Here is a 27,161-nt window from a genome sequence, read left to right on the forward strand (position 1 = left end):
CACAAAATGGTGCCAGAAATGGATGCAAAAAGGCCTTTAAAAACCACTTAAAAGTGACTTAAACTCACTCAAAATGACCCAAAATGACCCAAAAAAACCTCTTAAACACAGATCCAAAGAAATGACTCAGAAAATGACCCCAAAGTGCCTCAGAACGACCCAAAAATGCCTCAAAACCCCCCCACGACATGGCGCTCGCCAAGAGACTCAACATGGCGCCTGAAACGGGATCAAAACGGCCCCGAAACCACCTCAAACCGCCCCAAAACCTCCCTTTCCCCCCACCTCCCATTGGGTCCAGGCCGATGCCCCCAACGTCCTTTGCTTCCAGGAGACCAAATGTGGGGCCGAATCGGTGCCAGAGGAGCTGCGGAGCCTCAGGGCCTTCCCTCACCAGCACAGCCCCAGCGACCGGCCCAGCTACAGCGGCGTGGGGCTGCTCAGCAGGACCAAACCCCTGGCTGTCACCTATGGCATGGGTGAGTAGCCAAAGCTGGGGCGCTGCTGGCCGTTTCCAGGCCCTGGGTGGCCGCCACAGGCTCGCGGCAGACATTTTGAGGCCTTCAGTGGCCATTTGGGGCCTTCAGGAGCCATTTTGAGGCCTTAAGTGGCCATTTGGGGCCTTAAGTGGCCATTTGGGGGTCTCAGGAGGCATTTTGAGGCCTTAAGTGGCCATTTGGGGCCTTAAGTAGCCATTTTGAGGCCTTAAGTGGCTATTTTGAGGCCTTAAGTGGCCATTTGGGGCCTTAAGTGGCCATTTTCAGGCCTTAAGTGGCCATTTGGGGCTCTCAGGAGCCATTTTGAGGCCTTAAGTGGCCATTTGGGGCCCTTCAGTGGCCATTTGGGGCCCTTTAGGAGCTATTTTTAGGCCTTAAGTGGCCATTTTGAGGCCTTAAGTGGCCATTTGGGGCCCTCAGGAGCCATTAAAGCCACAAAAGTGACGTTTTAGGCCTCTAAAGCCTCTTTTTAGGCCTCTGAAGTGACTCTTTAGGCCAGTAAAATGACTTTTTAGGCCAAAAAGTGACTTTTTGGGCCTCTAAATTGACTTTTTGGCCAGTAAAGTGAATTTTTAGGCCTCTAAAGTCCATTTTTGAGCCTCTAAAGACTCTTTTTGACCTCTAAAGTGACTTTTTAGGCCTCTAAAGCCCTTTTTGGGCAATAAAATGACTTTTTGAGCCATTAAAGTGACTCTTTAGACCTCTAAACCCTCTTTTTAGCTACTAAAGTGTCTTTTTAGGCCTCTAAAGTGACTTTTGGGACACTACAGTGACTTTTTGGCTACAAAAGTGACTTTTTAGGCCTCTAGAGCCCCTTTTTGGCCACTAAAGTGACTTTTTGGGCCTCTAAAATGACTTTTTGGCTACTAAAGTGACTTTTTAGGCCTCTAAAGCCCCTTTTTGACCTCTAAAGTGACTTTTTAGGCCTCTAAAGTGACTTTTTGGGCCTCTAAAGGGACTTTTTGGCCACTAAAGTGACTTTTTGGGCCTCTCAAGCCCCTTTTTGACCTCTAAAGTGACTTTTTGGGCCTCTAAAGCCCCTTTTGAGGCCTCTAAATGTCTTTTTAGGCCATTAAAGTCCCTTTTGGGTACGAAAGTGACTTTTTAGACCTCTAAACCCCCTTTTTGAGCTGCTAAAGCCCCTTTTTGACCTCTAAAGCCCCTTTTTGGGCCCCTAAAGTGACTTTTTTGGCCACTAAAGGACCTTTTTGGCTACTAAAGTGACTTTTTGAGCCACTAAAGTGTATTTTTAGGCCACTGGACCCCATTTTTGACCTCTAAAGTGACTTTTTGAGCCTCTAAAGTGACTTTTTAGGCCTCTAAAGCCCCTTTTTGGCCACTAAAGTGACTTTTTGGGCCACTAAAGCCCCTTTTTGAGCTACTAAAGTCCCTTTTTAGGTACAAAAGTGACTTTTTAGGCCTCTAAAGTCCCTTTTTGGGCCACTCAAGCCCCTTTTTGAGCCAATAAATCCCCTTCTTGACCTCTAAAGTGACTTTTTCGGCCTCTAAAGCCCCTTTTTAGGCCTCTAAAGTGACTTTTTGAGCCACTAAAGTGCCTTTTTAGGCCATTAAAGTTGATTTTTGAGGACTAAAGTGACTTTTTGGGCCTCTAGAGCCCCTTTTTGGGCTCCTAAAGCCCCTTTTTATCCCCGTCTGTGTGTCCCCTTGCCAGGTGACCCCGAGCTGGACGCCGAGGGCCGCGTGCTGACGGCCGAGTTCCCTGCCCTGCGCGTCGTCTGCGTCTACGTGCCCAACTCCGGGCGAGGCCTGGGGCGCCTGAGCTTCCAGCAGGCCTGGGATGAGCGCTTCCGCTCCTTCGTGTCCCAGCTGGACCGGTCCAAACCGGTTGCCATCTGCGGCGACCTCAACGTCGCCCACCAGCCCTTGGACCTGAGGAACCCGTCGGGGAACAAGAGGAGCCCCGGGTTCACGCGGGAGGAGAGGGAGGCGTTCGGGGAGCTGCTGGGGGCGGGCTTCCTCGACAGCTTCCGGGTGTTTAACCCCTCGCTGCCCAACGCCTTCACCTTCTGGACCTACCTGAGCGGGGCCAGGGCCAGGAACGTGGGCTGGAGGCTGGATTACTGCCTGTGGTCCCAGAGGGGCAGGAAGGATCTGTGCGACAGCAGGATCGAGCAGCGGGCCCAGGGCAGCGCCACTGTCCCGTGGGGATCTACCTGGCGCTGGAGGGGGCAGGCTGAGGGGCAAAAATGGGGCGGGAATGGGGCAAAAATGGGTCAAAATGGAGGGAAATGGGGTGGAAATGGGGCAGAAATGGGGCAAAATGGGGTGGAAATGGGGCAGAAATGGGGCAAAATGGGGGGAAATGGCTCAAAAAAGGCTGAAAATGGGGGGAAATGGGTCAAAAATGGCTGAAAGTGGGATAAAATTGGAGGATAATGGAATAAATGTGTCAAAAATGGGTCAAAATGGGTAAAAAATGGGGGAAAATGGAATAAATGAGGTCAAAAATGGGTCAAAAATGGGGGGAAATGGGTCGAAATGGGCCAAAATTGGTCAAAATGCATCAAAAATGGGATAAAACTGGGAGATACTGGGATAAATGGGGGGAAATGGGTCGAAAATGAGTCAGAAATGGCTGAAAATGGAGGGAAATGGGTCAAAAATGGGGGGAAATGGGTCGAAAATGGGTCAAATGGCTCAAAATGGGTCAAATAAGGGGGGAAATGGGTCAAAAATGGCTGAAAGTGGTATAAAATTGGAGGATAATGGAATAAATGGGTCAAAAATGGGTCAAAATGGGTAAAAAATGGGGGAAAATGGAATAAATGGGGTAAAAAATGGGTCAAAAATGGGGGGAATGGGTCGAAATGGGTCAAAAACGGGTCAAAAATGGCTGAAAGTGGGATAAAATTGGAGGGTAATGCAATAAATGGGGTTAAAATGGGTCAAAAATGGGGTAAAAATGGGTGAAAAATGGGGGGAAATGGGTAAAAATGAGTAAAAAATGGCTGAAAGTGGGATAAAATTGGAGGATAATGCAAGAAATGAGTAAAAAATGGGTCAAAAATGGCTGAAAGCAGGATAAAATTGGGGGTTAATGGAATAAATGGGGTAAAAAATGGGTCAAAATGAGTCAAAACTGGCTGAAAATGGGATAAAATTGGGGGATAATGGAATAAATGTGTCAAAAATGGGTCAAAACTGGCTGAAAGTGGGATAAAAAACCAAAACCCCTTCCCAGTCCCTCCCAGTTCCCTTCAATTTGTCCCAGTCCCCTCCCAATTGATCCCAGTTCATCCCAGTCCCCTCCCAGTTCCCTCCCAGTTCATCCCAGTTGCTCCCAGTTCCCTCCAGTTCCCCTCAGTTCCCTCCCAGTTCATCCCAGTTGCTCCCAGTTCCCTCCAGTTCCCCTCAGTTCCCTCCCAGTTCATCCCAGTCCCCTCTCAGTTTATCCCAGTTGCTCCCAGTTTTCTCCAGTTCCCCTCAGTTCCCTCCCAGTTCATCCCAGTCCCCTCCCAGTTTCTCCCAGTTCCCTCCAGTTCCCCTCAGTTCCCTCCCAGTTCATCCCAGTCCCCTCCCAGTTGCTCCCAGTTCCCTCCCAGTGCCCTCTCAGCTCATTCCAGTTGCTCCCAATTCCCTCCCAGTTCCTCCCCAGTTCATCCCCGTTCCTTCCCATTTGCTCCCAGCCCCCTCAGTCCCCCCCAGCTCATCCCAGTTCCCTCCCAGTTCCCTCCCAGTTGCTCCCAGTTCCCTCTCAGTGCCCTCCCAGTTCGTCCCAGTTCCCTCACAGTCCCTCCCAGCTCATCCCCGTCCCTCCCCAGTTCATCCCAGTTCCCTCCCCTTCCCCCCCCCCCACACAGATGCTGCTCCGCCTCTCAGCCAATCATCTCTCTTTAGTCCCGTTGCCGGGCGGACTCCACGTCCATAGCAACCAATCAGCGCTCGGCGCCCTCCTCTCTCCGTCCAATCAGCGCCCGTGGCCGCTCTCGGGAGAAGGAGCCGCTCCCAGTTGCCTCCCAGTTGCCTCCCAGTGCCAAAGGTCAAAGTCTGGGTAGGTCGCACATACATTCTGAGGGGAAAAGTGGGGGTTTGGGGCAATTTGGGGGGATAAAATGAGCTTTTGTGGCAATTCTGAGGGGAAAAGTGGGGTTTTGGAGGAGTTTTGAGGTGAAAAGTGAGGTTTTGGAGCAATTCTGAGGGGAAAAGTGGGGTTTTGGAGGAGTTTTGAGGGGAAAGGTGGGCGTTTGGGGTGTTTCTGAGGGGAAAAGTGGAGTTTTGAGGGGAAATGTGAGATTTTGGGGCAATTTGGGGGGATAAAATGAGGTTTTGGGGTGTTTTTGAGGGATGAGGGTTTGTGGCAATTCCGAGGGGAAAAGTGGGGTTTTGGTGGAGTTTTGAGGTGAAAAGTGAGGATTTGGGGTATTTCTGAGGGGAAAAGTGGGGTTTTGGGGTATTTCTGAGGGGAAAAGTGTGATTTGAGTGACGTTTTGAGGGGCAAAAGTGAGGTTTCAGGGTATTTCTGAGGCATAAAATAAGGGTTTGGGGCAATTCTGAGGGGAAAAGTGGGGTTTTGGGGTATTTCTGAGGGGAAAAGTGTGATTTGGGTAAATTTTTGAGTGGAAAAGTGAGGTTTTGGGCTATTTCTGAGGGATAAAATGAGGTTTTGGGGCAATTTGAGGGGATAAAAAGAGGGACAATTCTGAGAAGAAAAGTGTGATTTGGGTGAAGTTTTGGGAGTTAAAGTGAGGTTTTGGGCTATTTCTGAGGGATAAAATGAGGTTTTGGGGCAATTCTGAGAGGAAATGTGGGGTTTTGAGGGGAAAAGTGAGGTTTTGGGGCAATTTTGGGGGATAAAATGAGGATTTGGGGCAATTCTGAGGGGAAAAGTGGGGTTTGGGTGGAGTTTTGAGGTGAAAAGTGGGGTTTTGAGGCATTTCCAAGAGGAAAAAGTGAGGTTTTGGTGCAGCTTGGTGTGTAAGACTTCCAGTTTGGTGGGGTTTGGATGCAAGAGTTTCCCCAGTCCATCCCAGTTAAACCCAGCTGACACACTAGAGCGGCGGCTTTTATTGAGCGGCGGAAGGATCCGTGGGGAAAGGGGCCAAACCTCGTTGGCGGAGGGATCCCATTGGGGCACATCTAGATCCGGCTCTGGGGGAGAAGGATCCTCCAAAGCCCCTCCCAGTAGCTCCCAGTAACCCCCAAACCCCCTCCCAGTAACTCCCAGTAGCTCCCAGTTTCCCCAAACTCCCTTCCAGTAGCCCCCAGTTACCCCAAACCCCCTCCCAGTAACTCCCAGTAGCCCCCAAAGCCCCTCCCAGTAGCTCCCAGTTACCCCAAACCCCCTCCCAGTAACTCCCAGTGACCCCAAACCCCTCCCAGTAAATCCCAGTAACCTCAAACCTCTTCCCAGTAGCTCCCAGTAAGCTCCAGACCCCTTCCCACTAATTCCCAGTACCTACCAGTAACTCTCAGTTACCCCCAAACCCCCTCCCAGTAGCTCCCAGTAACCCCCAAACACCCTCCAGTGACTCCCAGTAACACTCAAACCCCTCCAAGCCCTCCCAGTGACTTCCAGTAACTCCCAGTAACCCCCAAACACCCTCCAGTGACTCCCAGTAACTCCCAGTAACCCCCAAACCCCCTCCCAGTCGCTCCCAGTCCTTCCCAGTAACCCCAAACCCCCTCCCAGTGGCTCCCAGTAACCCCAAACCTCCTCCCAGTCGCTCCCAGTAACCTCAAACCCCCTCCCAGTCGCTCCCAGTAACCCTCAAACACCCTCCGAGTCGCTCCCAGTAACCCCCAAACACCCTCTCAGTCGCTCCCAGTCCCTCCCAGTAACCCCCAAACCCCCTATCAGTGACTCCCAGTAACCCCCCAACGCCCTCCCAGTCGCTCCCAGTCCCTCCCAGTAACCCCCAAACCCCCTATCAGTGACTTCGAGTAACCCCAAACCCCCTCCCAGTCGCTCCCAGTCCCTCCCACTAACCCCCAACCCCCCTCCCAGTAACTCCCAGTGCCCCTCCCGTCTAGATCCGGCCGTCGGACGTTGGGCGGAAGGATCCGATCGCGTAAGCGGCGGCGGAAGGACCCGAGAGGTGACGGAAACACCCGAGAGGTGACGGAAACACCCGAGAGGGGGACGGAAGGACAAGCGAGTCATGGTGGACGCGGCCACTGCCGGGAGGGGAGACACCGCGCTTTAACCCCGCCCACCGCCCCCGCCTCGGCCAATCGGCGCGCGTCTGTCCGCGCCTCAGCCAATCAGATGGCGAGGCGCCGCGGAGCTTGGCCCCGCCCAGCCGCTGCACCGTTCCATTCAACCCGGGGGGGGGGGGGGGGGTGCGACTTAATTAATCGCTAATTAAAGGGTTAATTAAGGCGCGGGGGAAGGTCGTTAGCCTCCGAACACTCCCCCCCACCGTTAATTAGCTCCGCGGTGATTCTGGTGAATGAAGTGCCCCCCCTCTTAATTAGTCCCAGTGAGGCTCCGAGGGTTAATGGGTTAATTAAGAGCTTTATTAAGCCGCGAGGTGGTTAATTAAGCGCCCTCCTAATTAATTTGAACCACCCCCAACACAATTAACCACAAGTCCTCCCCATTAACACACCGCTGGGGTGTTAATTCCCCTTTAATCACTAATTAACGTATTAATTAGCCCCTAATTAGCAACTAATTAAGCTCCTCTCCTAATTAATTAGACCCTTATTAATTAGCCAAGCCCCTCACTTAGTTAATTAGACCCCCCCACATCATTAGTGACGTTAATTAGCACACCACAGCGGCCTTACTCATTAACTAAGGCTTTAATTAACCCCTGAAGCTACTAATTAAGCTCCTTCCCTAATTAACCAGACCCTTATTAATTAACCAAGTGTTTCTATTAATTAATTACTCCCCAACCAATGTCATTAACGGTGTTAATTAGCAACCCAAAGCAGCCCTAAGTCCACTTAACACCTAATGAACCATTTAGTTAGCACCAGGAGCAATTAGTTAAGCTCCTACCCAATTAATTAGACCCTTATTAATTAGCTGAGCCCGTCTCTTAATTAATTAGACCCCCACCCCCATTATTAACGATGTTAATTAGCACCCTACAGTGCATTAATGAGGTTAATAACCCCCCCCAAAGTGGTTCTAAGGCCATCTAATCATATATTAACCCTGCAATTAACCCCAAACCAACTAATTAAGCTCCTCCCTAATTGCCCACACCCCCTCCTTAATGAGCCCTTCGTTAATCGCACTAATTAAGGCCGCTAATTAGCTCATTAGCCAGTCACTGTAGCCCATCCCCTGCACAAAGTACTTGAAGGCCTCGGTCAGCTTGGCTGGCTGCAAGGGGGGGGGGGGGGGGGGTACGTGACGTCACAGATGGGCGGGGCTTGGGCGTGGCCGCTCCCCCTTCTCTGTCAGGCCACGCCCACACCGTAAGCCACCCCCCCACATTCTTCCCCCCTTTACCTGGGTGAGTTGGGGTTGGCCGCCACGGTCTGCCATCTGGGGGGGGCAAAGGGGGCACTGGGAGTTACTGGGAGGGACTGGGAAGGGGGGGTTGGGGGTGACTGGGAGGAGCTGGGAGGGGGTTTGGGGGTTACTGGGAAGGACTGGGAGGAGCTGGGAGGGGGTTTGGGGTTACTGGGAAGGACTGGGAGGAGCTGGGAGGGAGTTTGGGATATACTGGGACGGGCTGGGAGGGACTGGGAGAGGGTTCGGGGTCACTGGGAGGGACTGGGAGGAGGTGGGAGAGGTTTTGGGGGTCACTGGGAGGAGCTGGGAGGGGAGCTGGGGGTGACTGGGAGCTACTGGGAGTCACTGGGAGACACTGGGGGGGGTTGGGGGTAACTGGGAGTCACTGGGACTCACTGAGAGATACTGGGAAAGGGTTTGGGGGTCACTGGGAGTTACTGGGAGTCACTGTGAATGGATTTTGGGTAACTGGGAGTTACTGGGAGGGGGTTTGGGGGTTACTGGGAGTCACTGGGACAGGTTTGGGGGTCACTGGGAGGCACTGGGAGTGCCTGGCGTCAGAGATCAAAGGCCACCTTGAGGAAGGAAGTTTGGGTCGGGTCGAGCTTGACAATACACTCCACCTGGGGGGGGGGGAGGGGCAAAGGGGAGAGGGCGGGGCTTAACGGGGTAATGGAGGAGTCACAGCTCGTGGCCACGACCCCACCCCCCAACCCCACCCAAAACTCACCATGGCGTCCTCGTTGGGGGAGTTCTCACCAACCACCAAAAGCACAGGGCAGCTACAGGGGTCAGGGGGTCACCACGGGGTCACGGGGTAAACGGGAGGTCACGGGGTCACGGCGGGGTCACAGGGAGGTCACAGGTTCAGGGGGAGGTCGTGGGGTCACGTAAGGCCATGGGGCAAGGAGGGGTGAAAGGGGCAAAAGGAGCTCATGAGGGCTCACAGAGGGGTCATGGAGGGGTCACCGGGAGGTTACGGGGTCATGGCAGGGTCACGGGATCAAGGGGAGGTCGTGGGGTCCTGTAGGGTCATGGGTCATGGGGTCACGGTGGGGTCACAGAGGGGTCACCAGGTCAGGGAGAGGTCATGGGGTCACAGTAGTAAGTAGGTCCCCATCCAGTCTATCAGCCAGCACGGTGTCACATTTGCAGCTCCTTTCCTGTGGGAGCTATCTTCATACCCACTCACTTGGACTGCTCAGCTCCCTTTCAAATAACACATGCCCCCTCTTAAATTATACCACAGCGTATGGGAGCTGTGGAGAGGCCAGGTGTGTTTAACCCCTTCCCAGCCGCAGGGATCTGAGGCTGCAGCGCAGCGGCGCCAGCAGCCTGCAGTGAGTCACCCCTGACCTCTGACTCCTCCCGTGACCCCCTTGTGACCCCCGGTGGCCCCAGGACCCCCCTTGACCCCTCCATGACCCATGACCCTTCATGACTTCCCGTACTCTCTGTGACCCCCATGACTCATCCAGGATCCCTTAGTGACCCCGATGACCCCTCCATGACCCTCCTTTTCCCCCTGTGACCCCATGACCCCTCCATGACCCCATGACCTTTCTGTGACCCCTCATGACCCCCCCACGCCTCCTGTGACCCCACACATCCCCTATGACCTCCCCTTGCCCATGTGACCCCTCTTTGCCCTATGACCCTATGTGACCCCATGACCTCTCCCTGACCCTGTGACCCCTCTGTGACCCCTCTGTGACCCCATGACCCTTCAATCACCACACATGATCCCTCTGTGACCCCTCCTTATTGTGTGATGCCCTCATAACCCCCCCATTGCCCCATGACCCTACATGACCCCACGACCTCCCCTTGATCTTGTGACCCTGCCATGACCCCGTGACCTCCAGGTGACCCCCTCCATGACCCCTCTGTGAGCCCTCATGACCTCCTTTTGCCCCTTTCACCCCTCCTTGCCCCATGGCCTTACGTGACCCCACGACCTCCCCCTGACCCTGTGACCTCCCTGTGACCCCGCCATGACCCCATGACCTCTCGTTTACCCTGTGACCCCGTGGTGACCCCCTGACCCGTCTAGCTGCCCCGTGCTTTTGGTGGTCGGTGAGAACTCCCCTGACAAGGATGCCATGGTGAGTTTTGGGTGGGGTTGGGGGGTGGGGTCATGGCCACGGGCTGTGACTCCTCCATTACCCCGTTAAGCCCCGCCCTCTCCCCTTTGCACCTCCCCCCCCAGGGGGAGTGTATTGTTAAGCTCGACCCGACCCAAACTTCCTTCCTCAAGGTGACCTTTGACCTCTGACCCCAGGCACTCCCAGTGCCTCCCAGTGACCCCCAAACCCGTCCCAGTGACTCCCAGTAACCCCCAAACCCCCTCCCAGTAACTCCCAGTTACCCAAAATCCATTCCCAATGACTCCCAGTAACTCCCAGTGACCCCCAAACCCCCTCCCAGTATCTCTCAGTGAGTCCCAGTAACTCCCATTTACCCCCAACCCCCTCCAGTGTCTCCCAGTGACTCCCAGTAACTCCCAGTAGCTCCCAGTCACCCCCAGCTCCCCTCCCAGCTCCTCCTAGTGACCCCAAAACCTCTCCCACCTCCTCCCAGTCCCTCCCAGTGACCCCGAACCCTCTCCCAGTCCCTCCCAGCCCGTCCCAGTATATCCCAAACCCCCTCCCAGCTCCTCCCAGTCCTTCCCAGTAACCCCAAACCCCCTCCCAGCTCCTCCCAGTCCTTCCCAGTAACCCCCAACCCCCCCCCAGCTCCTCCCAGTCACCCCCACCCCCCCTTCCCAGTCCCTCTCAGTAACTCCCAGTGCCCCCTTTGCCCCCCCTAGATGGCAGACGGGGGCGGCCAACCCCAACTCACCCAGGTACAGGGGGGGGGAATGTGGGGGGGTGGCTTACGGCGTGGGCGTGGCCTGACAGAGAAGGGGGAGTGGCCACGCCCAAGCCCCGCCCATCTGTGACGTCACGTGGCCACGCCCCCCCTTGCAGCCAGCCAAGCTGACCGAGGCCTTCAAGTACTTTGTGCAGGGGATGGGCTACAGTGACTGGCTAATGAGCTAATTAGCGGCCTTAATTAGCGCGATTAAAGAAGGGCTCGTTAAGGAGGGGGTTGGGGGCACTTCATTCACCAGAATCACCGCGGAGCTAATTAACGGTGGGGGGGAGTGTTCGGAGCCTAACGACCTTCCCCCGCGCCTTAATTAACCCTTTAATTAGCGATTAATTAAGTCGCACCCCCCCCCCCCTTCCTGGGTTGAATGGAACGGTGCAGCGGCTGGGCGGGGCCAAGCTCCGCGGCGCCTCGCCATCTGATTGGCTGAGGCGCGGCCAGGTGCGCGCCGATTGGCCGAGGCGGGGGCGGTGGGCGGGGTTAAAGCGGGGTGTCTCCCCTCCTGGCAGTGGCCGCGTCCACCATGACTCGCTTGTCCCGGTCCCGAACCGCTTCGGTCGCCAGTTGCGGCTCGGCCGAAGGCGAACGGGGCCGGAGCCGAACCCTGTCCCGCGGCAGCGTCGGGGGAGGACCCGGGAGCCCTTGATCCGGCCCTGCCCCGGTAACGGAGGGACCGCCCGAACCGAACCCGGCGGCGCTTCGGCTCCTTCCGTCCCCCCCTCGGGTGTTTCCGTCACCTCTCGGGTGTTTCCGTCACCTCTCGGGTCCTTCCGCCGCCGCTTAGGCGATCGGATCCTTCCGCCCAACGTCCGACGGCCGGATCTAGACGGGAGGGGCACTGGGAGTTACTGGGAGGGGGGTTGGGGGTAACTGAGAGTCACTGATAGGGGGTTTGGGAGGGACCGGGAGCGACTGGGAGGGTGTTTGGGGGTTACTGGGAGCGACTGGGAGGGGGCTTGAGGTTACTGGGAGCGACCGGGAGGGGGTTTGGGGTTACTGGGAGCGACTGGGAGGGAGTTTTAGGTTACTGGGAGCGACTGGGAGGGGGTTTGGGGTTACTGGGAGCGACTGGGAGGGGGTTTGGGGTTACTGGGAGGGACTGGGAGCGACTGGGAGGGGGTTTGGGGGTTACTGGGAGTCACTGGAGGGTATTTGGGGGTTACTGGGAGAGACTGAGAGGGGGTTGGGGGTTACTGGGAGTTACTGGGAGTCACTGGAGGGTGTTTGGGGGTTACTGGGAGTTACTGGAAGTCACTGGGAGGGACTTGGAGGGGTTTGGGGGTTACTGGGAGCTACTGGGAGGGGGTTTGGGGGTAACTGAGAGTTACTGGGAGGTACTGGGAATTAGTGGGAAGGGGTCTGGAGCTTACTGGGAGCTACTGGGAAGAGGTTTGAGGTTACTGGGATTTACTGGGAGGGGTTTGGGGTCAATGGGAGTTACTGGGAGGAGGTTTGAGGTTACTGGGATTTACTGGGAGGGGCTTTGGGGGCTACTGGGAGTTACTGGGAGGGGGTTTGGGGTAACTGGGGGCTACTGGGAGGGAGTTTGGGGTAACTGGGAGTTACTGGGAGTTACTGGGAGGGGGTTTGGGGGTTACTGGGAGCTACTGGGAGGGGCTTTGGAGGATCCTTCTCCCCCAGAGCCGGATCTAGATGTGCCCCAATGGGATCCCTCCGCCAACGAGGTTTGGCCCCTTTCCCCGCGGATCCTTCCGCCACTCAATAAAAGCCGCCGCTCCAGTGTGTCAACTGGGTTGAACTGGGATGGACTGGGGAGACTCTTGCATCCAAACCCCACCAAACTGGAACTCTTACACACCAAGTTGCACCAAAACCTCACTTTTTCCTCTCGGAAATGCCTCAAAACCCCACTTTTCACCTCAAAACTCCACCCAAACCTCACTTTTCCCCTCAGAATTGCCCCAAATCCTCATTTTATCCCCCAAAATTGCCCCAAAACCTCACTTTTCCCCTCAAAACCCCACATTTCCACTCAGAATTGCCCCAAAACCTCATTTTATCCCTCAGAAATAGCCCAAAACCTCACTTTTCCACTCAAAACTTTACACAAATCACACTTTTTTCCTCAGAAATACCCCAAAACCCCACTTTTCCCCTCAAAAGTCCACCAATACCCCACTTTTCCCCTCAGAATTGCCCCAAACCCTCATTTTATCCCTCAGAAATACCCCAAAACCTCATTTTATTCCCCCAAATTGCCCCAAAACCTCACATTTCCCCTCAAAACCCCACTTTTCCCCTCAGAAATACCCCAAACCCCCACTTTTCCCCTCAAAACTCCTCCAAAACCCCACTTTTCCCCTCAGAATTGCCCCAAAACCTCACTTTTCACCTCAAAACTCCTCCAAAACCCCACTTTTCCCCTCAGAATTGCCACAAAAGCTCATTTTATCCCCCCAAATTGCCCCAACCCCCCACTTTTCCCCTCAGAATGGATGTGCGGCCTACCCAGACTCTGACCTTTGGCACTGGGAGGCAACTGGGAGGGAACTGGGAGGCAACTGGGAGCGGCTCCTGCTTCTGAGGCGGAGCGGCGTCTGGGGGGCGGGGGGGGGGGAATGGGAGGGAACTGGGATGAACTGGGGAGGGAACTGGGGAGGGACGGGGATGAGCTGGGAGGGACTGGGAGGGAACTGGGACGAACTGGGAGGGCACTGAGAGGGAACTGGGAGCAACTGGGATGAGCTGAGAGGGCACTGGGAGGGAATGGGAGCAACTGGGAGGGAACTGGGAGCAACTGGTATGAGCTGGGAGGGCACTGAGAGGGAACTGGGAGCAACTGGGAGGGAACTGGGAGCAACTGGGATGAGCTGGGAGGGCACTGAGAGGGAACTGGGAGCAACTGGGAGGGAACTGGGAGCAACTGGGATGAACTGGGGAGGGACTGAGGGGGCTGGGAGCAACTGGGAGGGGACTGGGATGAACTGGGAGGGAACTGAGGGGAACTGGAGGGAACTTGGAGCAACTGGGATGAACTGGGAGGGAACTGAGGGGAACTGGAGGGAACTGGGAGCAACTGGGATGAACTGGGAGGGGACTGGGATGAACTGGGATCAATTGGGAGGGGACTGGGACAAATTGAAGGGAACTGGGAAGGACTGGGAAGGGGTTTTGGTTTTTTATCCCACTTTCAGCCAGTTTTGACCCATTTTTGACCCATTTATTCCATTATCCCCCAATTTTATCCCATTTTCAGCCAGTTTTGACCCATTTTGACCCATGTTTTAACCCATTTATTCCATTAACCCCCAATTTTATCCCACTTTCAGCCATTTTTGACCCATTTTGACTCATTTCTCCCCATTTTTCACCCATTTTTACCCCATTTTTGACCCATTTTAACCCTATTTATTGCATTATCCTCCAATTTTATCTCATTTTCAGCCATTTTTGACCCATTTCGACCCATTTCCCTCCATTTTCAGCCATTTTTGACCCATTTTTGCCCCATTTCCCCCATTTTTGACCCATTTCCCCCCATTTTGACCCATTTTTGACCCATTTCCCTCCATTTTTGACCCATTTCCCATTTTCAGCCATTTTGACCCATTTTCGACCCATTTCCCCCCATTTTGACCCATTTTTGCCCCATTTCCCCCCAAATTTTGACCCATTTCCGCCCATTTTCAGCCATTTTCCCCCATTTTTGACGCATTTTTGCCCCATTTTCCCCCATTTTGACCCATTTTTGTCCCATTTTTGCCCCATTTCCCCCCATTTTGACGCATTTTTGCCCCATTTCCCCCCATTTTCGACCCATTTCCCCAGCCTCCAGCCCACGTTCCTGGCCCTGACCTCGCTTACGGCGGGACACGCTGTCCGCACTCACCTCTCACACACCTTTCACCCCTTTTGACCCCATTTATCTCATTGTCCCCCAGTTTTATCCCACTTTCAGCCATTTTTGACCCATTTTGACCCTATTTATTCCATTATCCCCCAATTTTATCCCACTTTCAGCCATTTTTGACCCATTTTGACCCATTTTTGACCCATTTGGACCCATTTTTGACCCATTTATTGCATTATCCTCCAATTTTATCCCACTTTCAGCCATTTTTGACCCATTTTTGACCCATTTTTGACCCATTTTTGACCCCATTTATTCCATTTTCCCCATTTCTTACCCATTTTGACCCATTTTTGACCCATTTATTCCATTATCCTCCAATTTTATACCACTTTCAGCCATTTTTTACCCATTTCCCCTCTTTTTTGACCCATTTCCCTCCATTTTCAGCCATTTCTGACTCATTTTCGACCTATTTCCCCCCATTTATCCCAGTATCTCCCAGTTTTATCCCATTTTTTGATGCTTTTTGACCCATTTCGACCCATTTCCCCCCATTTTTGACCCATTTTTGACCCCATTTATTCCATTTTCCCCCATTGTTTACCCATTTTGACCCATTTTTGACCCATTTATTCCATTATCCTCCAATTTTATCCCACTTTCAGCCATTTTTGACCCATTTCCCTTTTTCAGCCATTTTTGAGCCATTTCCCCCCATTTTGCCCCATTTCTGCCCCATTTCCACCCCATTTTGCCCCATTTCTGCCCCATTTCCCCCCATTTCCCTCCATTTTGACCCATTTTTGCCCCATTCCCGCCCCATTTTTGCCCCTCAGCCTGCCCCCTCCAGCGCCAGGTAGATCCCCACGGGACAGTGGTCGCTGCCCTGGGCCCGCTGCTCGATCCTGCTGTCGCACAGATCCTTCCTGCCCCTCTGGGACCACAGGCAGTAATCCAGCCTCCAGCCCACGTTCCTGGCCCTGGCCCCGCTCAGGTAGGTCCAGAAGGTGAAGGCGTTGGGCAGCGAGGGGTTAAACACCCGGAAGCTGTCGAGGAAGCCCGCCCCCAGCAGCTCCCCGAACGCCTCCCTCTCCTCCCGCGTGAACCCGGGGCTCCTCTTGTTCCCCGACGGGTTCCTCAGGTCCAAGGGCTGGTGGGCGACGTTGAGGTCGCCACAGATGGCGACCGGTTTGGACCGGTCCAGCTGGGACACGAAGGAGCGGAAGCGCTCGTCCCAGGCCTCGCCCGGAGTTGGGCACGTAGACGCAGACGACGCGCAGGGCAGGGAACTCGGCCGTCAGCACACGGCCCTCGGCGTCCAGCTCGGGGTCACCTGGCAAGGGGACACACAGACGGGGATAAAAAGGGGCTTTAGGGGCCCAAAAAGGGGCTCTAGAGGCCCAAAAAGTCACTTTAGTCCTCAAAAATCAACTTTAATGGCCTAAAAAGGCACTTTAGTGGCTCAAAAAGTCACTTTAGAGGCCTAAAAAGGGGCTTTAGAGTCCGAAAAAGGGGCTTTAGAGGCCGAAAAACTCACTTTAGAGGTCAAGAGGGGATTTATTGGCTCAAAAAGGGGCTTGAGTGGCCCAAAAAGGGACTTTAGAGGCCTAAAAAGTCTCTTTTGTACCTAAAAAGGGACTTTAGTAGCTCAAAAAGGGGCTTTAGTGGCCCAAAAAGTCACTTTAGTGGCCAAAAAGGGGCTTTAGAGGCCTAAAAAGTCACTTTAGAGGCTCAAAAAGTCACTTTAGAGGTAAAAAATGGGGTTCAGTGGCCTAAAAATACACTTTAGTGGCTCAAAAAGTCACTTTAGTAGCCAAAAAGGTCCTTTAGTGGCCAAAAAAGTCACTTTAGGGGCCCAAAAAGGGGCTTTAGAGGTTAAAAAGGGGCTTTAGTAGCTCAAAAAGGGGGTTTAGAGGTCTAAAAAGTCACTTTCGTAGCCAAAAGGGACTTTAATGGCCTAAAAAGACATTTAGAGGCCTAAAAAGGGGCTTTAGAGGCCTAAAAAGTCACTTTAGAGGTCAAAAATTCACTTGAGTGGCACAAAAATGGACTTTAGAGGCCTAAAAAGTCACTTTAGTAGCCAAAAAGTAATTTTAAAGGCCCAAAAAGTCACTTTAGTGGCCCAAAAAGTCACTTTAGAGGCCAAAAAGGGGCTCTAGAGGCCTACAAAGTCACTTTTGTAGCCAAAAAGTCACTGTAGTGTCCCAAAAGTCACTTTAGAGGCCTAAAAAGACACTTTAGTAGCTAAAAAGAGGGTTTAGAGGTCTAAAGAGTCACTTTAATGGCTCAAAAATCATTTTATTGCCCAAAAAGGGGCTTTAGAGGCCTAAAAAGTCACTTTAGAGGTAATAAAGGGGCTTTAGAGGCTCAAAAATGGACTTTAGAGGCCTAAAAAGTCACTTTAGTGGCCAAAAAGTCAATTTAGAGGCCCAAAATGTCACTTTTTGGCCTAAAAAGTCATTTTACTGGCCTAAAGAGTCACTTTAGAGGCCTAAAAAGAGGCTTTAGAGGCCTAAAACGTCACTTTTGTGGCTTTAATGGCTCCTGAGGGCCCCAAATGGCCACTTAAGGCCTCAAAATGGCCACTTAAGGCCTAAAAATGGCTCCTAAAGGGCCCCAAATAGCCACTGAAGGGCCCCAAATGGCCACTTAAGGCCGAAAATGGCCACTGAAGGGCCCCAAATGGCACTTAAGGCCTCAAAATGGCTCCTGAGAGCTTCTGGTGGCCACTAAGAGCCCTAAATGGCCACTTAAGGCCTCAAAATGGCTCCTGAGAGCCCCAAATGGCCACTTAAGGCCTCAAAATGGCCACTTAAGGCCTCAAAATGGCTACTTAAGGCCCCAAATGGCCACTTAAGGCCTCAAAATGCCTCCTGAGACCCCCAAATGGCCACTTAAGGCCCCAAATGGCCACTTAAGGCCTCAAAATGGCTCCTGAAGGCCCCAAATGGCCACTGAAGGCCTCAAAATGTCTCCCGCGAGCCTGTGGCGGCCATCCAGGGCCTGGAAACGGCCAGCAGCGCCCCAGCTTTGGCTACTCACCCATGCCATAGATGACAGCCAGGGGTTTGGTCCTGCTGAGCAGCCCCACGCCGCTGTAGCCGGGCCGGTCGCTGGGGCTGTGCTGGTGAGGGAAGGCCCCGAGGCTCCGCAGCTCCTCTGGCACCGATTCGGCCCCACATTTGGTCTCCTGGATGCAAAGGACATCGGGGGCATCGACCTGGACCCACTGGGGAGGGGGGGAAAGGGAGGTTTTGGGGCGGTTTGAGATGGTTTCGGGGTCGTTTTGAGCCCATTTCAGGCGCCATGTTGAGTCTCTTGGCGGGCGCCATTTCGTGGGGGGGTTTTTGAGGCATTTTTGGGTCGTTCTGAGGCACTTTTGGGTAATTTTCTGAGTCATTTCTTTGGATCTGTGTTTAAGAGGTTTTTTTGGGTCATTTTGGGTCTTTTTGAGTGATTTTGAGTCACTTTATGTGGTTTTTTAGGGCCTTTTTGCATCCATTTCTGGCGCGATTTTGTGTCTCTGTGGGGAGTTTCTGAGGCATTTTTGGGTCATTCTGAGGCACTTTTGGGTCATTTTTTGAGTAATTTCTTTGGATCTGTGTATAAAAGGTTTTTTTGGGTCATTTTGGGTCATTTTGAGTGATTTTGAGTCACTTTTAAGTGGTTTTTTAAGGCCTTTTTGCATCCTTTTTGTGGCACCATTTTGTGTTGGGTTTTTGAGGCATCTTTGGGTCGTTCTGAGGCACTTTTGGGTCATTTTTTGAGTCATTTCTTTGGACCTGTGTTTAAGAGGTTTTTTGAGGTCATTTTGAGTGATTTTGAGTCACTTTTAAGTGGTTTTTTAAGGCGCCATTTTGTGTCTCTGTGGGGGGTCATTCTGAGGCATTTTTGGGTCATTCTGAGGCACTTTTGGGTCATTTTTTGAGTCATTTCTTTGGATCTGTGTTTAAAAGGGTTTTTTGGGTCATTTTGGGTCATTTTGAGTGATTTTGAGTCACTTTTAAGTGGTTTTTTAGGGCCTTTTTACATCCATTTCTGGCGCCATTTTCTGTCGGGTTTTTGAGGCATTTTTGGGTCATTCTGAGGCACTTTTGGGTCATTTTTTAGGTCATTTCTTTGGATCTGTGTTTAAGAGGATTTTTTGGGTCATTTTGGGTCATTTTGAGTGATTTTGAGTCACTTTTAAGTGGTTTTTAAAGGCCTTTTTGCATCCATTTCTGGCACCATTTTGTGTCTCTTTGTGGGTCATTCTGAGGCATTTTTGGGTCATTCTGAGGCACTTTTGGGTCATTTTTTGAGTCATTTCTTTGAATCTGTGTTTAAGAGATTTTTTTGGGTCATTTTGGGTCATTTTGAGAGATTTTGAGTCACTTTTAAGTGTTTTTTTAAGGCTTTTTGCATCCATTTCAGGCACCTTTTTTAGGCCTTTGTTGGAGCCATTTTGAGGCATTTTGGGGTTATTTTGGGCCATTTTTGGCTCATTTTAAGTTCCATTCTTTAACCAATTTTTTAATCATTTTCAGTTTCATTTTCAGCTCTGTTTTGGGCTCATTTTGACCCATTTTAGCCTCATTTTGCCCAATTTTACCTCATTTCAGGCCGATTTTGGGCCCATTTTGAGCCTTTTTCACCCCATTTTTGGGTCAAAATCCCTCATTTTTGGCCCATTTTCATTCCCTTCCTTTGAACCAACTTCTCAACCACTTCAAGACCCATTTTCAGCTCCATTTTGGGCTCCTTTTGACCCATTTTGACCCATTTTGGCCTCATTTTGCCCAATTTTACCTCATTTCAGGCCCATTTCAGCCGCCATTTTGAGCCTTTTTCACCCCATTTTTAGGTCAAAATCCCTCATTTTTGGCCCATTTTCATTCCCTTCCTTTGAACCAACTTCTCAACCACTTCAAGACCTATTTTTAGCTTCATTTTGGGCTCATTTTTACCCATTTTGGCCTCATTTTGGCCCATTTTGGCCTCATTTTGGCTCCATTTTGCCCCATTTTCCCTCATTTCAGCCGCCATTTTGAACCTTTTTCACCCCATTTTTGGGTCAAAATCCCCCCTTTTTGGGTCCTTTCCAGCCCCATTTCTCTGGGGCGCCCCAGTCTGACCCAGTTTCAGCCCAGTTTAACCCACCTCCAGGCCTCCTTTCTTCACCCAGGCCCTGAGACCGTCCACGTTCCACGACGTCACCTTGAAGTTGAACCTTCGCCCGTCTTCCGTCGTGTCCCGGGGCGGGGACACGGACCGTACAGGTCACTGGGAGAAACTGGGAGGCCACTGGAACTTACTGGGAGGGACTGGGAAGGGGGTTGGGGTGGTTTGGGGGGGGGTTGGGGTGGTTTGGGGTGGTTTTGGGGTGGTTTAAGGGGGATTTGGAGTGGTTTTGGGGCACTTGACGGTACTGGTTTGTACTAGGAGGGCACTGGGAGTTACTGGGAAAAACTGGGAAGGGGGGTTGGGGTGGGTTTGGGGTGGTTTGGGGAGGTTTGGGGTGGTTTAAGGGGGATTTGGGGTGGTTTTGGGGCACTTGATGGTATGGTTTGTACTGGGAGGGCACTGGGAGTTACTGGGAGGGACTGGGAAGAGGGTTGGGGTGGTTTGAGGGGGGTTGGGGTCACTGGGAGTTAATGGGAGCTACTGGGAATTACTGGGAGGGGGATTGGGGTCACTGAGAGTCACTGGGAGTCACTGAGAGGGGGTTTGTGGGTCACTGGGAGTTACTGGGAGCAACTGGGAGGGACTGGGAGTGGGTTTGTGGGTCACTGGGAGCTACTGGGAGGGACTGGGAGGGGGTTTGGCGTCACTGGGAGCCACTGGAAGCTACTGGGAGGGACTGGGAGGGGGTTTAGGGGTCACTGGGAGTCACTGGGAACAACTGTGAGTCACTGGGAGGAGGTTTGGGGTCACTGGGAGTCACTGGGAGCTACTGGGAGTCACTGAGAGGGGGTTTGAGGTCACTGGGAGTTACTGGGAACTACTGAGAGGGGGTTTGTGGGTCACTGGGTGTTACTGGGGGTCACTGGGAGCTACTGGGAAAAACTGGGAGTTACTGGGAGAGGGGTTGTGGGTCACTGGGTGTTACTGGGAGCTACTGAGAGTCACTGCGAGTTACTGGGAGGGGGTTTTAGGTTGACTGGGAGCTACTGGGAGGGGCTTTGGGGTTACTGGAAGCTACTGAGAGGGGGTTCTGGGTTACTGGGAGTGACTGGGAGCTACTGGAAGGGACTGGGAGGTGGTTTGGGGGTAACTGGAAGTTACTGGGAGACCCACCAGGCCCGTACTGGTCCGTACTGGTTTATACTGACGCCTCTCACCCTCTATAAGTCTATAACTTAACCGACAACATGTATTTTTTCAATGGGAGATGAGGAGAAAAAGAGTGTGGTATTGAAGACAGCTCCCACAGGAAAGCAGCTGCAAATGTGACACCGTGCTGGCTGATAGACTGCATGGGGACCTACTTACTACTGTAGCTGGGGTCTGCCTTCCTGCTTTCTTGTAGCTCCCATACACAGTGGTATAACTTAACAGACACATGTATTTTTGCAATGGGATCTAAGGAGAAAAAGAGTGTGGTATTGAAGATAGCTCCCACAGGAAAGCAGCTGCAAATGTGACACCGTACTTACTGATAGACTGCATGGGGACCTACTTACTACTGTAGCTGGGGTCTGCCTTCCTGCTTTCTTGTAGCTCCCATACTCAGTGGTGTAACTTAACCCACAACATGTATTTTTTTCAATGGGAGATGAGGAGAAAAAATCTGTGGTATTGAAGATAGCTACGACACGAAAGCAGCTGGAAATGTGACACCGTGCTGGCTGATAGACTGCATGGGGACCTACTTACTACTGTAGCTGGGGTCTGCCTTCCTGCTTTCTTGTATATCCCATACGCAGTGGTATAACTTAACCGACAACATGTATTTTTTTAATGGGAAATGAGGAGAAAAAGAGTGTGGTATTTACACAGACTGCCCTAAACCAATTCCGCAAACCCACGCCCGCTGCGAGCCTGGGGACAATTGCCCCTCTCAGCCGTCAACCCGACAACGACTTCCCTGTGACGTAGGCCGGCTCCGCCCAAATCCCGCAAACCCAGGCCTCCTGCGAGCCTGGGGACCGTTTCCCCTCTCCGCCGTCACCCCGAGAACGGGTTCATTGTGACGCACGCGACCCTGCCCAAGCCTTGCAAAACCAGGCCTGCTACGGACATTGGGTCCCTTGCCTATCTCCGCCGTCACCCCGAAAGCGGGTTCATTGTGACTCAGGCAGGCCCCGCACAAACCTTGAAAACCCAGGCCTGCTGCTGTCCTGGTGTTTTTTTCCCCTCTCCGTCGTCACCCAAACAACAAGTTCATTGTGACGCAGGCCGCCCCGCCTAAACCTTGTAAACCCAGGCCTACTACGGGCTCTGGGTATGTTGCCCCTCTCCGCCGTCACTCCGACAACGACTTCCCTGTGGCGCAAGGCACCCCCGCCAAAATTCCGCAAACCCAGACCTTCTACGGGCCCAGGGTCCGTTTCCCCTCTCCGCCGTCACCCCGACAACGGCTTCATTGTGATGCAGGCCGCCCCCGCCCAAACCTTGCAAACCCAGGCCTGCTGCGGGCCTGGGGTTTTTTGCCCCTTTCCGCCGTCACCCCGACAACGGGTTAATTGTGACGCAGGCTGCCAACAACCAAACATTGCAAAACCAGGCCTGCTGCGGGCCCGGGGTTTGTTGCACCTCTCCACCGTCACCCCGACAATGGCTTCCTTGTGACACAGGCCGCCCCTGACCAAATTACGCAAACCCAGGCCCGCTGCTAGCCTGGGGACCGTTGCCCCTCTCCGTCGTCACCCCGACAACGGGTTCTTTGTGACGAAGGTCGCCCCCACCCAAATTCCACAAACCCACGGCTGCTACGGGCCCTGGGTCCGTTGCCCCTCTCCGAGTCACCCTGACAAAAGGTTCATTGTAACGCAGGCCGCCCCGCCTAAACCTTGTAAACCCAGGACTGCTACGGGCCCGGGGTCAAATGCACCTCTCCGCTGTCACCCCGACAACAGGTTCTTTGTGACGCAGGCCGCCCCTACCCAAACCTTGCAAACCCACGCCTGTTGCGGGCCCTGGGTCCGTTGCCCCTCTCCGCCGTTACACCGACAACGGCTTCCTTGTGACGCAGGCCGCCCCCGCCCAAATTCCGCTAACCCAGGCCTGCTACTGGTCCGGGGTCCGTTGCCCCTCTCCGCCGTCAACATGACAACAGGTTTATTGTGACACAGGCCGTGTCCGCCCAAATTCCGCAAACCCAGGCCCTCTGCGACCCTGGGGACTGTTGCCCCTCTCTGCCGTCACCCCGAAAAAAGCTTCATTGTGACGCAGGTCGCCCCTGCCTAAACCTTGAAAACCCAGGCCTGCTACGGGCCCGGGGTCCGTTCCCCTCTCTGCCGTCACCACGAAAACAGGTTCATTGTGATGCTGGCTGCCCCCTCCCAAACCTTGCAAACCCAGGCCTACTGCGGACCCTCGATCCGTTCCCCCTCTTCTCTGTCACCCCAACAGCGGCTTCCTTGTGACGCAGGCCGCCCCTGGCAAAATTCCGCAAATTCAGGCTCACTAAAGGCCTGAGACACCTTTACCCCTCTCCACCGTAACCCCGACAACAGGTTCATTGTGACGCAGGCCCCCCCCGCCCATTCCTTGCAAACCCACTCCTGCTGCGGGCCCTGGGTCCGTTGCCCCTCTCCTCCGTCACTCCGACAACGACTTCCTTGTGACACAGGCCGCCCCAGCCCAAATTCGGCTAACCCAGGCCTGCTACGGGCCCGGAGTCCGTTGAACATCTCCTCCGTCACCACGACAACAGCTTCCTTGTGACGAAGGCCGCCCCCACCAAAATTCCCAAAACCCAGGACTGCTATGGGCCCGGGGTCAATTGCACCTCTCCGCTGTCACCCCGAAAAATGGATTCATTGTGACACAGGCCGCCCCCGCCCAAGCCTTGCAAACCGAGGCCTGCTGCAGGTCCTGGGTCCGGTGCCCCTCTCCGCCGTCACCCCGACAACGGCTTCCTTGTGACGCAGGCCGCCCCCACAAAAATTCCGCAAACCCAAGACTGCTACGGGCCTGGGGTTTTTTGCCCCTCTCCTTCGTCACCCCAACAACGGGTTCATTGTGACGCACGCCGCCCCTGCCCAAACCTTGCAAACCCAGGCCTACTACGGGCCCTGGGTCCGTTCCCCCTCTCCGCTGTCACCCCGACAAGAGCTTCTTTTTGACCTAGGCCACCCCGACCAAATTCCACCAACCCAGGCCTGCTACGGGACCGGGGTCTGTTGCACCTTTCCGCCGTAACCCCAACGGCAAGTTCATTGTGACACAGGCCGCCCCGCAAGAACCTTGCAAACCCAGGCCTGCTGCGGGCCCTGGGTCTGTTGCAAGAGTGTGGTATTGAAGATAGCTCCCACAGGAAAGCAACTGCAAATGTGACACCGTGCTGGCTGCTAGACTGCATGGGGACCTACTTACTACTGTAGCTGGGGTCTGCCTTCCTGCTTTCTTGTAGCTCCCATACTCAGTGGCATAACTTAACAGACACATGTATTTTTTCAATGGGAGCTGAACAGCAAAAGTGTGGTATTGAAGATAGCTCCCACAGGAAAGCAGCTGCAAATGTGACACCGTGCTGGATGATAGACTGCATGGGGACCTACTTACTACTGTAGCTGGGGTCTGCCTTCCTGCTTTCTTGTATATCCCATACGCAGTGGTGTAACTTAACGGACAACATGTATTTTTTTAGTGGGAAATGAGGAGAAAAAGAGTGTGGTATTTACGCAGGCCGCCCTAAACCAATTCCGCAAACCCAGGCCCGCTGCGAGCCTGGGGACAATTGCCGCTTTCAGCCGTCAACCCGACAACGACTTCCCTGTGACGCAGGCCAGCCCCGCCCAAACCTTGCGAAACCACGCCTTCTGCGGGCCTTGGGTCCGTTGCACCTCTCCGCCTTCACTCCGAAAACAGCTTCCTTGGGACGCAGGCCGTCCCCAGCCCAAATTCCGCTAACTCAGGTCTGCTGCGGGCCCAGGGTTTTTTGCCCCTCTCCGCCGTCGCTCTGAGAATGGCTTCCCTGTGATGCAGACCACCCCCGCCCAAACCTTGCAAACACAGGCCTGCTACGGGTCCTGGGTCGGTTGCCCCTCTCTGCCGTTACCCCGACAATGGGTTCATTGTTACACAGGACACCCCCGCCCAAATTCCGCAAACCCAGGCCCGCTGTGAGCCCGGGGTCCATTGCCCCTCTCCTCCGTCACCCCAACAACGGGTTCATTGTAACACAGGCCGCCCCTGACCAAACCTTTAAAAGCCAGGCCTGCTGCGGGCCCGGTGTTTTTTGCCCCTTTCCGCCGTCACTCCGACAACGACTTCCTTGTGACGCAGGCCGCCCCTTCTAAATTCCGTAAACCGAGGCCTGCTACGGGCCCAGGGTCCGTTGATCCTCTCCGCCGTCACCCTGACAACAGGTTCATTGTGACACAGGCCACCCCGCCCAAACCTTACAAACCCAGGCCTGCTGTGGGTCCGGGGTTTTTTTCCCCTCTCCGTTCACCCCAACAACGGCTTCCTTGTGACGAAGGCCGCCCCCGCCCAAATTCTGGAAACACAGGCCTGCTACGGGCCCGGGGTCCGTTGCTCCTCTCCGCTGTCACCCCGACAACGGCTTCCTAGTGACGCAGGCCGCCCCTGCCCAATTTCCGCAAACCCAGGCCCGCTGCGAGCCTGGGGATCGTTGCCCCTATCCGCAGTCACCCCGACAACGGGTTCATTGTGATACAGGCCGCCCCCGCCCAAACCTTGCAAACCCTGGCCTGCTGCAGGCCCTGGGTCCGTTGCCCCTCTCCGCCGTCACCCCGATAACGGCTTCCTTGTGACGCAGGCCGCCCCCACCAAAATTCCGCAAACCCAAGACTACTTCGGGCCCTGAGTCCATTGCCCCTCTCCTCCGTCACCCCGACAACGGGTTCATTGTGACACAGGCCACCCCCACCCAAACCTTACAAACCCAGGCCTGCTGCGGGCCCTGGGTCCGTTGCCCCTTTCCGCCGTCACCCTGACAAAGCCTTCCTTGTGATGCAGGCCGCCCCCGCCCAAATTTCGCAAACCCAGGCCTGCTACGGGCCCGGGATATTTTGCCCCTCTCCTCCGTCACCCCGACAACAGGTTCATTGTGACGCAGGCTTTCCCTCCACTCACACCGCACCCCGTGGCCTGCTGCGATCCTAGCTGCAGTTACCCCGTCTCCACCCTCATGCCCTCAACAGGTACATTGTGATGCAGGTTTCCCCTGCACCCCGTGTCCCACAGCGAGCCCGGCCGCCGTTACCCCATTTCCACTGTCACCCTGGCAACAGGTCCATTGTGACACAGGTTTCCCCTATGAGCCCAGCCGCCGTTCTTTGTTTCCGCCGCACCTCCCCCCATCCCCCTGACAACCCCACATACTATTCACTGTGATACAGGCTGTTCCCCTCCCCGCCCCAACCCTCACCCTGTGGCTTGCTGCAAGCCCAGCCGCCATTAACCCCTCTCCACCGTCACCCCGATAAAAGGTTCATTGTGACACATGCCGCCTATTGGAGCCTGGTTGCTGTTCCCTGTCTCTGCCGCGCCCACCCCCTCCCCAAACCCCACCGCCCCCCTACCCCATGCCGCAACCCCCCCCCGCCCGCCAGCCTCCCTTCTCTGCCCCACCCCTCCTCACCGGCCTTGCACACGGTTCACTGTGACACAGGAACACACACACACCCCACACACCCCCATTCGATTCCCGGACCGTGTGGCTTGCTTCCTTGCCCAGCCGCCCCTACGGGAAGTTGAAGCGGGGAGACTTTAGGACCCAGCGCCGTCTCTTCCTGCTTCCCAGCCGCACGGGAGAAGGGAGTCCCGGCGCCGTGCAGTCTCGACCCTGGGCTCCCAGGGCACACGCCCGTGCTCCTGCCCCGACTCCCGCGTTTCTTTCTCAGTCAGTCACTCGCCCTGCTGCAGTCCTGCCTGCCGCCCGCCCCTCCTTGTACTCCACCTGCCGACCCGGCTCCGCAGGGCCACCCAACCTCCCGGGCTCCGGCGGTGTTTGCCCGGTCTACCCGGCTCCGCAGAACCACCTGGTACTCCTTTCCCGCTCCGGCGGTGCCGCCAGGCCTACCCGGCTCCGCAGCGCCACCGTCTCCCGAGCTCTGGTGGTGTTGACCAGCACTTCCCGGATGCACAGCACCACTCATTTTCTCTTTTCCGGTTCGGCGGTGCCGCCAGGCCTCCCCTTCTCCGGAGCGCTACCACCCGGTCTCCCGTGTTCCAGCGATGTCACCAGATCCACCCGGCTCTGCAGCGCCACCCGGCCTCCTGGGCTCCGGCGGTGTTAGCCAGGTCTACCGGGTTCCGTAGCGCCACCTGGTCACCCGTTCCCGCTCCTGCGGTGTAGCCAGGTCTACCCGTCTCCGCAGCGCCACCCGGTCTTACGGTCTCCAGCATTGTTGGCCAGGTCTACCCTGGTGAAAAA

The 27,161-nt window shown here is 54.5% G+C and overlaps 1 protein-coding gene and 1 pseudogene across 1 annotated transcript; one reads left to right on the forward strand and one right to left on the reverse strand.

Annotated features, from left to right (window-relative positions):
- The first annotated feature begins 8,970 nt into the window (after window positions 1-8,970).
- On the forward strand, window positions 8,971-11,538 carry LOC133629561 (protein NDRG2-like). The gene is made up of 7 exons (XM_062020198.1): window positions 8,971-8,981; window positions 9,225-9,269; window positions 9,983-10,034; window positions 10,139-10,186; window positions 10,739-10,774; window positions 10,899-10,950; window positions 11,310-11,538. The coding sequence occupies exons 1-7, from the start codon at window positions 8,971-8,973 to the stop codon at window positions 11,444-11,446; spliced, it is 381 nt and encodes a 126-aa protein (XP_061876182.1). The 3' UTR covers window positions 11,447-11,538.
- Window positions 11,539-15,446: 3,908 nt separating this feature from the next.
- Window positions 15,447-19,873, reverse strand: LOC133629562 (DNA-(apurinic or apyrimidinic site) endonuclease-like; annotated as a pseudogene).
- Between the last annotated feature and the right edge of the window lie 7,288 nt (window positions 19,874-27,161).

Source organism: Colius striatus, unplaced genomic scaffold (genome assembly GCF_028858725.1).
Source record: "Colius striatus isolate bColStr4 unplaced genomic scaffold, bColStr4.1.hap1 scaffold_68, whole genome shotgun sequence".
NCBI classification, from domain to species: domain Eukaryota; kingdom Metazoa; phylum Chordata; class Aves; order Coliiformes; family Coliidae; genus Colius; species Colius striatus.